The sequence below is a fragment of the Impatiens glandulifera genome, chromosome 9 (assembly GCF_907164915.1).
Source record: "Impatiens glandulifera chromosome 9, dImpGla2.1, whole genome shotgun sequence".
Taxonomy (NCBI): Eukaryota; Viridiplantae; Streptophyta; class Magnoliopsida; order Ericales; family Balsaminaceae; genus Impatiens; species Impatiens glandulifera.
Genome location: NC_061870.1, coordinates 8,650,824 through 8,667,698, shown reverse-complemented (window position 1 = coordinate 8,667,698; position 16,875 = coordinate 8,650,824). Strand labels below are relative to the sequence as shown.

The following is a 16,875-nucleotide window of genomic DNA, read 5'->3' as shown; positions in this document are numbered from 1 at the left end:
ATGATGATAGTTTCACGAGTATTTTTGGTTCTGAAAAATGGAAACTTTCTAAAGGTAACTTGATTATAGCTCAAGGAGAAAAATATTCTAATTTATATTTGATGCAAATTTCGATATGCAAGGATAGTGTGAATGTTGTACGGAGTAAAGATGCTTCCAAATTATGGCATAGAAGACTTGGTCACATCAGTGAAATGGGATTGAATCTGTTGGTTAAGAAAAATGCTATTTCTAGTTTGAGTGAGACCAATTTGGAGAAATTGTTAGGATCTAGGTCGCGGCTGGAGGACCGAGGTTGGGCCGGTTAGCGCATTTCACTCAAAGGGTGGTGATTAATCCTGTTAGAGATTAACACCGGGGTTTCAATACTACACAAACTGTCACAAACCCTTGAACCAGGTTCAAGCGCGGAAGAGGTTTGTTTCAGGTTGAAGCAGCACACTCACAAGATAGGCAGAACCGGTTTTGAATAGGACAGGTTTGGAAATTGATGGGTCGGTTTTTGTAACTTGATAATTCGGTTTAAATAGTGTAGAGTCGGTCAAAAGGTGTAGGTTGGTTGGTACAGCTCGGTTATAAAGTAAGTCAGGCAGAAAGTAAATAACAAGACAGGTTTTTATGGATGTTCGGAGATAAAACTCCTACGTCACCCCTTCCTCTCGAAACCGCGAGAAGGATATTCACTAAGGAATACAAATACAATTCGATCGAGACTTATTTCCTGCTCGATAACACCTCGTACAATTTACACCGAAATTGTAAATACACACTTCAACTTTAATACTTAGGCTTTTTCTAGAGAGAGAACACAATTTTGTCACTTGTAAATTAATTGTTCACTATGTTTCACGTGTCCCACTTGTCGCTCTTGTCTCACGTTTATTCCTCTTCAGCGGCTCCTTTTATATGTGAAATATGCCAACGGTCATATTTCACTTTCTTGAATCTGATTGGCTGAGCAGAGGTTTAGTGATTCAGACCTGGCGGTCATCTGTTCAGACATGGCGGACAACTCTACAGACTTTGCAGTCTGTTCTTCCGGTGTGTAAGACAAACCTGCTAGGTTTGTCTTTTACTCAATGTGGTAACTGTTGGTTAGACAGTTGTCTGTATTTGGGAGATTTCCTTTCTGATTTATCCTGAAGTGGAAAGATCTTGTAGGACTGTCTTCTACAGCCTGCAGACTTTCCTCAGACTTGTATGGATATGGAAGTGTTCAGTCTGTTCCTTTGGTATCATTCTCAACAGATACCCGAAGTATCTTCTTGTGCTGGTCGGTCATTTGACTTTTCACCGGATGGCTTCCAGTGTAATTGGTTTAACCGGACAGCGTCCGGTTATTCCTTTGCCTTCTAGTTGATCGGCTGTCTGGTGTTTCCGGTGTTTGGCCGATCCTTTCTTTGTGCGGTCATGTTTCAGGTCGGTTAACTAACTTGACCGGTGGAGCTTCTTAGCAGGTTGAGTGATCTGACCGGCCGGTTTTCTCAAACCGGTTGGATACTTTGACTGGTCTGGTTCTTTGCTCCTGCATGAGAGGTTTATGTGTTAAGTTCTGTGAACCGGTCTAATTTTATCTAACAATTTCTCCCTTTTTGATTATTTTATTTAAAATTATCAAAACCATGTAATAATGCAAACGTAGGCCGGTTCTTTATTTGACCGGATTTTTGAAATTAACTTGGGAGAATTTTTCGAAAAATTTTGAGAAAAATTTTGGAAAATTATTATCTTTTATCTTATCAATTTCTCCCTTTTTGATTATTTTATTTAAAATTATCAAAACCATGTAATAATGCAAACGTAGGCCGGTTTCAAAAATATCTTTATATATATATAAAGGTAACCGAAATAAAAGGGAAAATATTATATGTAGGAACCGAAGGAAACATAGATTAAGAAAAGAAATCCCCTATTCTGATTCGGAAAACGTGAAGCCGTCCATCATATCCTTGGTTGGTTTTTCCTTATCCGGTTGATCCGGTCTTGAGGATGAACCTCCAGCTTGCGGTTGACTGACCGTGCTGATTGGAACCGTATCGGAGACTCGCTGTCTTGTAGAACGCTGCTCCAGATGCTCTTCATCTTCATCCTCGGTTTGCGGTGGGTTTGGTGGAGTATCGACATTTGTCTCTTTGATCCTCTCCAACATCTTTCTTGCCGAAACTTTCCGTTTTCGTTTTACCGGAGCCGAAGAGGAGGATGCTGCCTTTTTCTTCTTGTGAGCTCTGGAAAATTCTTCGAACCCTTGTTTCTGTGCATTTAACCGCTCCGCATCTTTGGCCGCTTGAATTGCTACGGACTTTGCATGTCCCGGATATTTAGCCGCTGTGTTTCTTTCGCGCTCGGCTATTTCCTCTTTAGATAGTCGAGGTGTTTCCTTTTCTTTCCGCGTTTCTTCGTCCAGCGCATCCTGGACTTCCTTAGCCGCTCAGGCGTTTGTCTCCTCAACCGCTATGTCAGCATTTATCTTGGCATTTATCAACTCCTTGACCTGTTCGGTTAGCGCCTTAAGATCGGCTTCAAGCTTGTCGTTGCAGTCTTCAAGGCTTGCATTCTTCTTTTCCAGGTCTGTGACCCTGTCAAGTGTCGAGCCGACTTCATTTCTTGACCGCCCTAGATCCTCATCGACCTCTGTGAATCGTTGCTCGGTTTCCCTTTCAAACCGATCCATGTCATCTACTATCCTTGAGGTCTTATATTCCAAGTCCTCGGTTTGTTGATAATGCTCGTTGTGTAGAACCACGTCGTCCCGGTATTCGTCTTCGATGATTGTGATTCGTTCCTCTGCCTTTACGAGGTTATCCCTCGTCTTTTCGGCGAACAAGAGTGTTTGGCGCATGGCTTTCTTGACTTTCGTCTCCAATGGTTGAACCGTTGAGTCTGCAAACTCTTGAATAAGGGACTTGACCCTTTCTTCTGTGACGCCCGGTTCGAAAACCCCAGGTTGATCAGTTTCAAGTTGCCCTGCGAGAGGAGTCCCCGTCCTTTCGTCGGTTTCGTTTATGACCGGATCCGATAGAGGAGGCGTTTTACTTCGATTCTGACTGTTATTGGTCTCAAGACGTGGAGAATGTGTTGTTTCTCACTGTCTGTGCACCGCTTCAATCCGCCCTATTTCCTCTGTGAATTCTCCTTTCTTTATCTCAAGCTTGTTCAACACCAAAAGCTGTAAATTAGCCTTCGGTGTTCCCACAACGTACCTTTCTGTCAGCTTTTGGATACGTACCGTTAGCTTTTGTAGCCGAGCACGCGGTTTCACGATAGCGTTTCGGTCCATGGCTTCGTTAGGATTTTCGGTGTTTGTGAGGCTTATAATGGTTTCTTCTATCTCCTTCAGCCTTCTGAAGCTTTGTTCATTGGTTAGGCCCGGTAGCATGTGCTTGAAGTATTTGTCGTATCGGTACTCGTGCTACTCCCGGTATACTGCGACAACCGCTTGAACTCGCTGTTCGACCTCCTCCAAGATTCGGCCCGCTATAATTTCGGCCTTCATCTGGTCGCTGTCAAAGGGAGTCTCTTCCTCCTCACGGCCGTCTGTACCGGCATCGTTGTTCTTAAGGCATGCGCCTGCACTGGTATTGTCAGGACTTGTACCCGAATGTTCTTCTTCATTCGGTCCTTCTCTATCGGAAGGATTTTCATCGGTTTTCTGTGAGCCGGTTCGGTCAGACGTGGAAGCCGATTCTTCCTCATCTTGCGTTGGCGGTTCCATGAATATTATCTTCTCCTTATCCTTGCCTCCGGACTTGTCTTTTGCTGGAGCTGGTTTCTTGGCGGTAGATTTCTTCTTTCGGCCACTTGTAGAACCGGGGGCCGGCTGCTTCCTTTCCAGGAAATGTTTGGATTTTATTATCCTGCTTGATGGGAGAATGACACCGGGACCGGTGTTGATGTTATGGTGGAGCAAGATTTTTCCAAGAGGAATGGCGTATCCCCATGACCGGGCGGACTCCGGTTTTACCATGTCTTTCAGGTTGTGGTAAATTTCCTTCGCCCAGATGACTTTCGTACCTTCCAGCAAACCGACAAGCATCTCGATCTTGGCCTTGGTGAGGTTGTCGTAGTTTCCACCTCTCGCCTGAACCGACTTTGTGAAGATGTCACAAAGCGGTATGTATTTCGGTCGTAGAGTCGATTTCTTACCGGATACTTTCACCGGTTCCGTGTCTGCAGAGAGAATCTGGCAGGCCGCCTCGAATGTTGTTGGATCTAGTTCCATCAAAGCATTTTGGTCATCTGTTGGAAGACGTAGGATCTCCGCAACCGATTCTTCGGTTAACTCGAACTGAGTACCCCTGACAGTTGTGGTTATCTTGTCACCAGAGAGAGTTGCGGTTTCGAAGAATTCTTCAACCGCTTCTCTGTATAGAACAAAGGGACCGCCCAGAAAATATTCATGTCCGGCTTCAGAAATCCGGGTGATAACTTCCTTTGCCGCAGGCGAGCCCTTTTGTCGGATCTCCTCGAAATCCACCTGAATGATGTGTTTGAACAAGGCTGAGGCACGACCCATCTTAGATGATTGAGAGGGTTTGAGAAAACTAGAGAATAACCGGTGAGAGAGAGTTTGAGAGCTTAGAGAGAGAAAGCAGTTTCGCGTAAGAGAAGAGTGAAATGGCCAAGGGCCCTTTTTATAGGCGCGGTTTGGAAACCCAACTGTCCCATCAACTTTTGGCGGGAGTTTTCCCTCCAAGCCAAAGAGGCGGCAATAAGTGGGCGGGAAGCCAAAAGGCGGTAGTTCAAGAGGCGGCAAACCAAAGGGCGGTAATCCAAGAGGCGCGAATCAAGGGGCGGGAAGCCAAAAGGCGGCAAACTACGGGCGCCAAATCAATGAGCGGTAATTTTGAACGGAAGCTCTTTGGGCGGGAAATTTCCCTCCAAAGTTTTTGATTTTGACTTTGATGACGCAATCCCCCCCTTTGAAACCGTTTGATGTTGCGGTGTTCTTATTTTAACTGGAGAGTTTGGTTATCGAAACTTAACCGGTTATTTGAATAAGTAGAATTTTTGCAATCTTTTGAGTTTAAGTGGTGTTTCTTGAGACAGGATAAGAACGTGGTTACTTTGATATTGACCGGATAAGAACGCGGTTATTTTACAATATTAACCGGTTACCTAGATTCTGATTATTATGTTGACCCGGTTATTTAGACTTGAAATAGAATTTCATTGAATGAAAGAGTACAAGATAGAAACCGATAAATGAATTGGTTTGAAAATAGAAATACATAAGAAATAAAGATAACTTATGTAATGACTACCCTAGAGAGCTTTTCTTCCACCCCATCCATGTCAAGAATGTTCGAGGGAGATGCCGGTGTGCCCGGTCCAAATTCTGGGCGGTATTTGAGAATAAGCCGGCTGATGTGAGGAGCATAACCGAGACCTTTCTTGGTCAGCACCATGGTTTTCAGGTTCTGGAAAATGACCGTTGACCAATTGATGGTCGTGTTGCTAATAATATGGGTCATCATGTCGTATGTTTTCTTGGAATAACGTTGATTCGGGGATTGACAAATGATGGAGCGGGTTACAATCTCAAGAAGGAGTTGAATGTGATGAGTAAGGCGGGTTTTTAACCCATGGTTTTCCACCGGAACATCGGTTCCAAAGAAGAACAGTGCGTGATCGGCTGCCGCACTTCCCACCTGGGTTGGAAAGTCAGAAAACCCTTTTGTTGGCAAGTTCAACATGTGGGCAAATTCGGCTTCATCAAGCCAGAAAGTATGGTCTCTCATCGTGGAGACGATATAGTTACCTCTAATGCAAGCGCTTCTGAAGAACGTCTTGACATCCTCAATAAGTATGGGACCGGATTCTTCGAGAAAGGTTCGAAGACCGGTGTCAATAAGAGATTCAAACATGACCTCTTTTGTTTCTCCGTCCCAATGATCCATACACGATTCGAAATCGATGCTCAAGAAGTTTCCTAAGGTTCGACTCGGCATGATTCTAACTTTTGCTAAGAGAGAGAGAGAGTTCAAGAGATTTCAAGAGAGTTTTGTGTTTAGGGTGTGTTGAGTTGATTAGAGGATATCCCTTTATATAGATTCGGTTTTGGAGGGAAAATATTAGCATTGAATGTCAGTTTTGTCTCATTAAGGAAGAGAATATTTATGTTTTCAAAACGCATTAGGAAGGGGTTACTTTTGACTAATTGCGGAGCTCGAGGTGGAATTTGGTTGGAAAGTAACCATGTTAGTTGGGTATTGATTACTCATGTAGTTGGGGGTTACTTCATTAATTAAATGTTACTTTCCATTAATGACCCATGCAACAACAAACTGAAAAGTAACTGATAGAAACCGAAGATAACTTAGGCTAAACCGAAAAGAACAGAGATAAAACCGAAATGATCATAAGGATGTTGAATAGAGATATACCCGGTGCGTGTAGCAAAATGACCGGGTGTAGGAAGGAGTGACCTAATATCCGCTTGAGGTGGTGTGACCGTTGGAGTGACGGTTCTTCCTCTTCCATGCCTTCTCAAACCGCTCATAGAAGGAGTCGGTTATTTCCTTGGTTAGCACTTGAGCTTGATTCAGACCTTCCCCGGGCATGTTGGAACTCCAAGTTCCAGAAGCAGACAGCTTATTTTAGGGATGAGACCGACTGATTGAACACCAATCATCCACACTAGGACGTCGAACAGTACCCTCGACCAATTTACCGGTGTGCCAATAGTTATAGCATCCATCATGTTAAAGGCAGCGGTGCAGTATGTGTTGGTCACATCCCTTCCCAGGATGCCTCGACCGACTACATCATTGAGGAGCTAGTATTCAGCTTTCAATCGTGATTTAGCACCGTGGTCATCCACCAGATGGTTTGACCGGGCAAAGGCTAGGGAGATCTCGGCTTTTAGTTCAGCCGGTATGTTAAGGTCGGTTAGCCCCTGCTTTGGGAGGTTAAAGCATCTGGCAAAGTCATTCTCGGTAAAGTCAAAGACGATACCTCCTACCTTTGACTGGATGTGGGTGTCAAAGTGAGGAGTACTGCGAAAGACCCTGGCATTATAAAAGAACTCCAGGACAGACTCAGAATAGATGACATGTTTGTCATCTAGAAAGTGTTGAAGGTCGGTGTCTTCAAGTGATTTGATCATCTTGAAGACCTCATAATGCTCAGTGCTTTGAGCAGAGTTAAAATCCACTTGAAGGATGTTTGGAAACTGAGACATTTTGTCTTAGTGAGAGAAAGGGTTATACAACTTGTGATTGTTTTGTTAAAGGTTTGTTCATCTTATATACTAGTGGAGAGAGAAGCCTATTATCCAGGTATCACAGGTGATAATATCTATTATCCATAGGGTAAAGAGTTTTGCATGAAATAAGCATGTCTACAACCTAGTATGTTGGTCATAGACCTAGACCATGAAAGATATCAGATCTTCACGTCTTTTTAGGTGCGACCATGTTACTTTGAAAAGGAAATGTTTCAGAACAGATAAATTTAAACACTGATAATTATTCCACTTTTGTTTGAAGTTCAAATAATCTAAGATAACCTATTTCCGAACCGGTCAGTTATCAGTTGTTCATCCCGATGCGGTTATTTGGTGCATGCACTAAGTAACCGGTCGGTTTACTCTGTCTGATAGACCAGGCGGTTCTTCCATAGATACCTTGAAAATTTAAAGTTCAACAGTTTAGGAGGAACTACCGGTTTTGTCTGTCCGAACTGAATTCCTTTAAGCATCCTTAGGAAGGATCTGACTAATGTCGGTTAAACCGAGAGTAAGTCTGAATTGAGAAAACTTAGCTTCCTGTAGAGGCTTGGTGAAGATATCGGCTACTTGTTGATCAGTTGGTACGTATTCCAACCGGATATGCTTCAGCATGACATGTTCCCGAATGAAGTGGTGCCTTATGTCAATGTGCTTGGTTCTGGAGTGTAGAACCGGATTGTAGGTGATTGCTATGCCACTTGTGTTGTCACAGAAGATCGGAGACTCTTCGGCTATGACACCGAAGTCCGTCAGTTGTTGTTGTATCCAAAGAAGTTATGAACAACAGCTTCCGGCCTCCAAGTATTCAGCTTCTACGGTGGATGTGGCCACCGATGTCTGTTTCTTGCTATGCCACGAAACAAGTCGGTCACCTAGGAATTGGCATGTTTCGCTAGTGCTTTTTCTATCGATCTTGCAACCTGCGTAGTCTGCATCTGAATAGCTTGTTAGGTTAAAGGATGAATCCTTTGGATACCACAGGCCGACGTCAGGTGTTCCCTTTAGGTATTTCAATATTCGCTTTGCGGCGGTGTAGTGGGACTATTTTGGATTGGCTTGGAATCTTCCACACACACCGACTGCAAATAGAATATCCGATCTACTTGCTGTCAGGTATAGAAGAGAACTGATGATGCCCCGGTAAGCGATCTGGTCTACCGATTGACCCTCATCATCTTTGTCCAGTTTAACCGATGAGCTCATTGGAGTAGCCGCTGAGGAACATGTGTCCATCCCAAATTTTTTAGAAGCTCCTTGGTGTACTTAGGTTGACTTATGAACGTACCTTCTTTGAGTTGTTTAACCTGAAGACCTAGGAAGAAACTTAATTCTCCCATCATACTCATTTCAAACTTGTTAGTCATCAGGGTTGAAAATTTATCACATAACTTAGGATCGGTTGAACCGAAGATGATATCATCTACATAGATGTGAACAAGTAGGATATGTTCCTTCTTTTCAAATTTAAATAGCGTTTTATCCACTGAACCGATTGTGAAGTCATGTTTTAACAGAAATGCGGTTAGTGTGTCATACCAGGCTCGAGGTGCTTGCTTTAGACCGTATAAAGCTTTATTTAGCCGGTATACATGGTTTGGAAATTCAACACTTTTGAAACCGGGTGGTTGTTCAACATACACCTCTTCACGTAGGTCACCATTCAAAAATGCACTTTTAACATCCATTTGGAAAACCTTAAAGTTTTTGAATGCAGCAAAGGCTAGAAAAATCCTAATAGCTTCAATCCTAGCTACATGGGAAAATGATTCTTCAAAATCAATGCCTTCTTCCTGTTTGTAACCTTGTGCCACTAATCTGGCTTTGTTCCTCGTGACTAAACCGTCTTCATTGAGTTTGTTTCTAAATACCCATCTTGTTCCTATGACCGGTTGATCTTTCGGTCTAGGGACTAGGTACCAGACTTTATTACTCTCGAACTGGTTTAATTCTTCTTGCATTCCCAAGATCCAATCCGGATCTGACAATGCTTCATCTATTCTTTTCGGCTCAATTTGGGATATAAAAGCTGAATTAAAGTATTCCTCCAGAATTTGACGCCTAGTTCGAACAGGTTCTGAAGGGTCACCTATAATTTGCTCAGGAGGATGTTTAGTGTTCCTTTTGAAATTCGGTTCAGGGATGTCTACCGAATCACCGTTTACTTGATCAAGGCTAGACATATTGGTAGGCTGAACAGGATTGTCAGACCGACCGATTTCCTCGGTTTGGACTGAAGTGTCAGCTTTTGTCGTGGGACAGCTTGATCCGGCTGGGTTTCAATTTTACCCATTTGGTCATGGACAAACCGCCTGAAAACCGGAATTTCATCTTCACTATCAGAATGGATATTGTTGTTTTCCAATCTGTTGTGTAGATCAAAGCATGATGTAGTGTTGCTTTCAACCGATTCATCGAAAACAACATGAAGTGATTCCTCCATGGTTAAGGTTCTATTGTTATACACTCTATATGCCTTACTCACTGCTGAGTAACCTAACATGATCCCAGTATCGGTTTTTGCATCAAAGGCAGAAAGATAGGTTTTACCATTTATATGAATGTAGCATTTACAACCGAAAATTTTGAGATATTTAAGGTTGGGAACCCTGTTAAAATAAACCTCATACGGTGTTTTGTTGTGAAACTTGTTAATTACAGACCGGTTTTGTGTATACCATGCAGTGTTGATAGCCTCAGCCCAGAATTTCTGAGCAATACCCGAATCGGCTATCATTGACCGTGCGGCTTCCTTGAGAGTCCGGTTTCTTCTCTCGGCCAGGCCATTTTGTTGAGGAGTCCTAGCACTAGACAACTCGTGTCTAATACCGGATTCATCAAGAAATGCGGTTAAGGTACAATTGGTGAATTCGGTACCTCTATCACTTTTAATGCTATTAATGCGAGTTGATTTTTCGTTTTGCAAACGTTTAAGTAGTGTGATCAAGTTTGATGCAGTTTCACGTTTGGATGGTAGAAATATTACCCATGTGTACCTAGAATAATCATCAATAACTACCATGGTGTAAAGCATACCTCCTAGGCTAATGACCTGAATCGGTCCAAATAAATCCATGTGGAGGAGATCTAAGCATCGGCTAGATTGGATATTTCCTTTACTTTTAAAAGTTGACCTAGTTTGTTTACCCATTTGACATGCTGAACAAACCTTATCCTTGTTAAATACTATGTCAGGAATACCTTCAACTAACTTTTTGTCGCGAATATAATTTAATGTTTTCATGTTCAGATGGTTTAATCTCTTATGCCACAACCAGGTTTGATCAGTCTTAGCTATCATGCATACAGGATATTCTACTTTGGTTTTCCAGTCTACCTTGTAAATATTTCCTAGCCTATTTCCGGTTAGTAGTATGATACCTTGAGAGTTCTTAACTAAGCATGCATGTTTAAGAAATTCTACCGTGTATCCAGCATCACACATTTGACTAATACTTAGTAGGTTAAAGCGTAGGTTTTCTACTAAAAGTACATTATCAATTGTTAGGTTACCATGGACAATCTTACCCTTGCCCACAGTTCTACCTTTTGAATTGTCACCGAAGGTAATTAATGCATCGGTTTCTATTCTGATGTCGGTTAGCAGGTTGTTGTTCCTGGTCATATGCCTGGAGCAATCACTATCCAAGTACCATTCAGAGTTTCCTAGCCGTTTCCTTAAATCCTGCAAAATGTACATATTTACAACTGTTTGGTACCCACATTCACTTGGGTCCACATGCGGTTAGTCCCTTGGGCATCCAGACCTTGACAAACCGGACAACTTTCTTAGCTAAGGTCTTAACCGTCCTTTTGGCACTAGGTTTTGGATATCTCGGTTTTTCTACGAAAGCCTTAAATGAGGGTGATTTGTGGTTTGTCCTATGCGGTTGAGGATTGGCTCTCCTATTTTTGAGCAGGTCGGCCTTTCTTTTCTCAGGGTCAAGCCACTTCTCAGAGTCGGTTGGACCAACATAATTTAGTTTTTCTGCCGTATAGTATGCGGTCAATTCCTCTTCAGCGGTTAAGGAACTTCTAATGAATCTTATAAGAGGAAGGTTACTCTTTGTAAACCTTACTTTCTCTACGGGTTTTTGGTCTTTGGATCTATCCTTTTTGTATCCTAAGCCGAACATGCACAAAGGATGTTTGTAGTGACTACACATTTTCTTTACCATGTCACTGGATCTCTTATATGCGGCCATTTTATACTGGAGTCGGGCATTTTCCTCCTCGGTTAGATCTCGAACTAGTTCACTAGACTATTCGGTCTTAAGGGGTGGTTCAGGTTCTAACTCGGTTTCTAAGGTAGGGGTTTCATAAGGTTCTATGATCTCTGGTTCGGTTATGACGTGTACTTCTGGTTCTGTCAGAATGGGTACTATAGGGTCGGTTCTAAAGTTGAGTTGCTTAGGTAACATGGCTAGTAGGTTCTTGTACTCTTCTACCATATCATTCAATGCATTATATAACTCATCTTTAGTAAATTCTTCACAAGGAGAGTCAAATACCTGTTCCTCATTTGCCATGAGGCATGTGAGTTCATCATCACTGTTACTGTGAGCCCATAGGCTTCCTCCATCATCGGCTATCAGTGCTTTCTGAACCACACTTCCTTCACCGGTTTGTTGATAGTTATTTCGGTTATTATGGTTGTCCGGTTTCCGGTCATCCCTCCTCGGTTTTCTGCATTCCCACTTGAAATGTCCCAAACAGTTACAGTTATAACACCTTACATTGGATTTATCGCCATAGTTGTAGTTTGTTGGTTGGCTTCTTTTCATGAACCTCCCAAATTTCTGTGCAAGCATTTCCATGGCATCCTCTGTGAACTGTTCGGCGGTTCTGATTGGTGCAGGTGCAGGTGCATGTGCGGCCGGTTCTGTGGATGTGATCAGTGCTCTGGTTGAGGTTGAGGCTGAGACTTCTTCTTCAGTCCTAGATCTCATTTCGAACTCATATGCCTTAAGATCTTCGAATACATCATGCAGTTTCATCTTACTTAGGCAGTTTGATTCCCTCATCACCATTGTCTTTATGTCCCATGCACTTGGAAGAGATCTTAAAGCTTTCATGATGACCTCCTTATTGTCATACCTCTTGCCAAGAGTTGCTAGCTCATCTAGCACACCAGTGAACCGGTCACTGTACTCTCTCATTATTTCTCCCGGTTTCATCTTGATGCTTTCAAACTTCTGAGTAGCTACCATTACCTTATTTTCCTTAGTTCTTTCATTTCCTTCATGGATCTGAATAACCGTGTCCCATGTTTCCTTTGCGGTTTTGCAGTCTCTGATCTTGCAGTACGTGTTTCTGTCCACACTATTGGAGATCCGGTTTCTAGCATGGTTATCCAGGTTATTTCTTCTCCTATCTTCAGCTGTCCATTCCTTTCTGTCCTTATCAATGATTATCGGTCCTTCGGCCAGAATGAACTCCATCTCATCATCCATGGTGATTAAGTGTAGGTGCATGCGTGCCTTCCAGTTGGCAAAGTCGTCACCTTCTAGCATTGGAGGCCTATCAAACGACATGCTTGCTTGAGTATTAAAACTAACTGCTCTGATACCAATTGTTATGATCTAGGTCGCGGCTGGAGGACCGGGGTTGGGCCGGTTAGCGCGTTTCACTCAAAGGGTGGTGATTAATCCTGTTAGAGATTAACACCGGGGTTTCAATACTACACAAACTGTCACAAACCCTTGAACCAGGTTCAAGCGCGGAAGAGGTTTGTTTCAGGTTGAAGCAGCACACTCACAAGATAGGCAGAACCGGTTTTGAATAGGACAGGTTTGGAAATTGATGGGTCGGTTTTTGTAACTTGATGATTCGGTTTAAATAGTGTAGAGTCGGTCAAAAGGTGTAGGTTGGTTGGTACAGCTCGGTTATAAAGTAAGTTAGGCAGAAAGTAAATAACAAGACAGGTTTTTATGGATGTTCGGAGATAAAACTCCTACGTCACCCCTTCCTCTCGAAACCGCGAGAAGGATATTCACTAAGGAATACAAATACAATCCGATCGAGACTTATTTCCTGCTCGATAACACCTCGTACAATTTACACTGAAATTGTAAATACACACTTCAACTTTAGTACTTAGGCTTTTTCTAGAGAGAGAACACAATTTTATCACTTGTAAATTAATTGTTCACTATGTTTCACGTGTCCCACTTGTCGCTCTTGTCTCATGTTTACTCCTCTTCAGCTGCTCCTTTTATAGGTAAAATATGCCAACGGTCATATTTCACTTTCTTGAATTTGATTGGCTGAGAAGAGGTTCAGTGATTCAGACCTGGAAGTCATCTGTTCAGACTTGGCGGTCAACTCTACAGACTTTGCAGTCTGTTCTTCCGGTGTGTAAGACAAACCTGCTAGGTTTGTCTTTTACTCAATGTGGTAACTGTTGGTTAGACAGTTGTCTGTACTTGGAAGATTTCCTTTCTGATTTATCCTGAAGTGGAAAGATCTTGTAGGATTGTCTTCTACAGCCTGCAGACTTTCCTCAGACTTGTATGGATATGGAAGTGTTCAGTCTGTTCCTTTGGTATCATTCTCAACAGATACCCGAAGTATCTTCTTGTGCTGGTCGGTCATTTGACTTTTCACCAGATGGCTTCCGGTGTAATTGGTTTAACCGGATAGCGTCCGGTTATTCCTTTGCCTTCTAGCTGATCGACTGTCTGGTGTTTCCGGTTTTTGGCCGATCCTTTCTTTGTGCGGTCATGTTTCAGGTCGGTTAACTAACTTGACCGGTGGAGCTTCTTAGCAGGTTGAGTGATCTGACCGGCCGGTTTTCTCAAACCGGTTGGATACTTTGACTGGTCCGGTTCTTTGTTCCTGCATGAGAGGTTTATGTGTTAAGTTATGTGAACCGGTCTAATTTTATCTAACAGAAATGTTCTCATTGTGTTGCTGGAAAACAAACTAGAGTATCGTTCAAGCATAATCTTCCTTCAAGAAAGTCAAAAGTCTTAGAGCTGGTGCATTCAAACGTTTGTGGTCTTTTAAAGGTATGAACTATTAGTGATGCTGTTTATTTTGTAACGTTTATTGATGATCATTTCAGGAAAATTTGGGTATATGTTTTGAAGTCTAAAGATGAGGTCTTAGATAAGTTCAAAGTGTTCCATGCTCTTGTTGAAAGAGAAACCAAGAAGAATATCAAGTGCATTCGTAGTGATAATGGTGGTGAGTATTGTGGTCCATTTGATGTATACTGTAGACAACAAGGGATCAGATATTAGAAAACACCTCCAAAGACTCCTAAGTTGAATGGCCTTGTAGAAAGGATGAATAGAATAATTGTTGAGAGGATTAGATATTTTCTTTCAGAAGCAAAGTTATCTCAAATGTTTTGGGGTGAAACATTACTCACAATAGTACATGTTATTAATTTGAGTCCTATAGTCACTTTGGGTGGTGAAGTTCCAAATAAGGTATGGACTCGTAAAAATATTTTGTATGATCATTTACGAGTATTTGGATGCAGGTGCTCTGTTCATATTCTAAAGGATAAAATATCAAAGCTGAATGTGAAGAGTCGAGAATGCATTTTCTTAGGTTATGGCCAAGATGAATTCGGTTACAGATTATACGATCTAGTTGCAAAGAAGCTTGTTAGAAGTCGTGATGTCATCTTTTATGAAGATGAGACTATTGAAAACATTGATAAAGCTAAAAGTAGTGAGTTGAAGGGAAAATGTGAGTGGATAGATTCAGATCCAGTTTAATTATCTGTTTCACCTAGTTCAATAGAAAATCAGCTACAACAGGATGATTCTCAAGATGAACATGATGTTCAAATGGAGAATATTAGTAACGAACAAGAGGAATTATCTACAATTACATCTAGAAGATTGACAAGAGATAGACAACCTTCTACGAAATATTCTATTAATGAATATGTTTAAGTGACCGATGGGGGAGAGCCAGAGTCATATGAAGAAGTTATGGATAGTGAATCCAAGCATAAATGGGTTGATGCTATGAAAGATGAGATGCAATCTATACATGATAATCATACTTTTGAGTTGGTATAATTACCAAAAGGAAAGAAAGCTTTGAATAACAGGTGGGTATACAGACTGAAGCAAGATGATCATACTTCAGCTCCACGATACAAAGCTCGTTTGGTTCTCAAAGGGTTTAGTCAAAGAAAGGGAATTGACTTTGACAAAATTTTCTCTCCTGTTGTTAAGATGACTTCAATCAGAACTATATTGAGTTTGGAAGCTAGTCTTGATTTGGAAGTTGAACAGATGGACGTGAAGACGACTTTTCTTCACGGTGATTTAGAGGAAGAGATTTATATGGACCAACCTGATGGTTTTGAGGTCAAAGATAAAGAGAATTGTGTTTGCAAGTTGAATAAGAGTTTGTATGGTTGAAGTAGGCTCCACGACAATGGTACAAGAAGTTTGAGTTATTTATGAAGCAGCATAGATATAAAAAGACTACTTCCGACCATTGTGTGTTTTTGCAAAATTCTCTCCTAATGATTTTGTTATTCTGTTACTTTATGTTGATGATATTCTTATTGTTGGTCAAAGTGCTGCGAGAATTGATAGGTTGAAACAAGACCTAGGGAAGTCCTTTGCAATGAAGGATCTTGGACAAGCAAAACAGATTCTTGGAATTAGAATCAGTCGTGACAGAAAGATGAAAAGGTTATGGTTGTCTCAAGAAAAATATATTGAGAAAGTATTACAAAGATTCAATATGGAGAATGCTAAAAGTGTCGGCACACCTTTTGCGCCTCATTTTAAATTGAGCTCCGAATATAGTCTTTCTAATTATGATGAGAATAAATATATGAAGAATGTTCCCTATAGTTCAACTGTTGGTAGTCTTATGTATGTTATGGTTAACACGAGACCAGATTTAGTTTATGTTGTTGGTATTGTCAGCAAGTTTCTTTCAAATCCGGGAAAAGAGCATTGGGAAGCTGTGAAATAGATATTGAGATATCTCATAGGCACATCAAGTATGAGACTTTGCCTTGGAAATGAGAATCTGAATTTAGTTGGTTATACCCACTCAGATATGGCAGGTGATGTTAATTCAAGAAAATCCACTTCAGGATATTTGATTAATTTTGGAGGGGGAGCTATTTCTTGGCAATCGAGACTACAGAAGTGTGTTGCGTTGTCAACTGCGGAGGCTGAACTTATTGCAGCAACGGAAGATTGTAAGAAGCTGATTTGGGTTAAGAAGTTATTATTTGAACTTGATATTGTACAAGAAAGGTATGTGCTTCTGTGTGATAGTCAAAGCGATATTTATTTAGCAAAAAATTCAACATTTCATTCTATATCCAAACACATTGATGTAAGGTATCATTGGATACAGGATGCGTTAGATGAAAAGTTGTTAATTTTAGAAAAGGTGCATACACACGTTAATGGCGCCGATATGATGACTAAGGCACTACCACAAAGCAAGTTCAAGTTTTGTTGTTCAACCGCTGGGTTGACAACATCTTTCTATAGTTGTGAGGGGGGGAGTTTGTTGGGTTTTTGTTTGGGCTCCCAACTATGAAAAAGGCCCAATAGTGGTTCAAGTTTATTTTTAATTCATTAAGGTATTATAGTATTTAAAGGTTATGTTATAACCTAATTTCTCTAGTATTTAAAAGAGCGACAACCGTCATT

The 16,875-nt window shown here is 41.5% G+C and overlaps 1 protein-coding gene across 1 annotated transcript; it reads right to left on the bottom strand.

Moving 5' to 3' along the window:
* Positions 1–1,909: 1,909 nt before the first annotated feature.
* Positions 1,910–3,277, bottom strand: LOC124915793 (inner centromere protein-like). Its single transcript, XM_047456552.1, has 3 exons — positions 3,087–3,277; positions 2,492–3,044; positions 1,910–2,410 (listed from the first exon to the last, which is right to left on the bottom strand). The coding sequence occupies exons 1-3, from the start codon at positions 3,275–3,277 to the stop codon at positions 1,910–1,912; spliced, it is 1,245 nt and encodes a 414-aa protein (XP_047312508.1).
* Positions 3,278–16,875: the final 13,598 nt, after the last annotated feature.

Coding starts and splice junctions, on each gene's coding strand:
- LOC124915793 (XM_047456552.1), bottom strand. CDS start 3,277: ATGGACCGAAACGCTATCGTGAAACCGCGTGCTCGGCTACAAAAGCTA. Junction 3,045..3,086: donor ATTGAAGCGGTGCACAGACA/GTGAGAAACAAC, acceptor GACCAATAACAG/TCAGAATCGAAGTAAAACGC. Junction 2,411..2,491: donor TTAAGGCGCTAACCGAACAG/GTCAAGGAGTTG, acceptor AAGGAAGTCCAG/GATGCGCTGGACGAAGAAAC.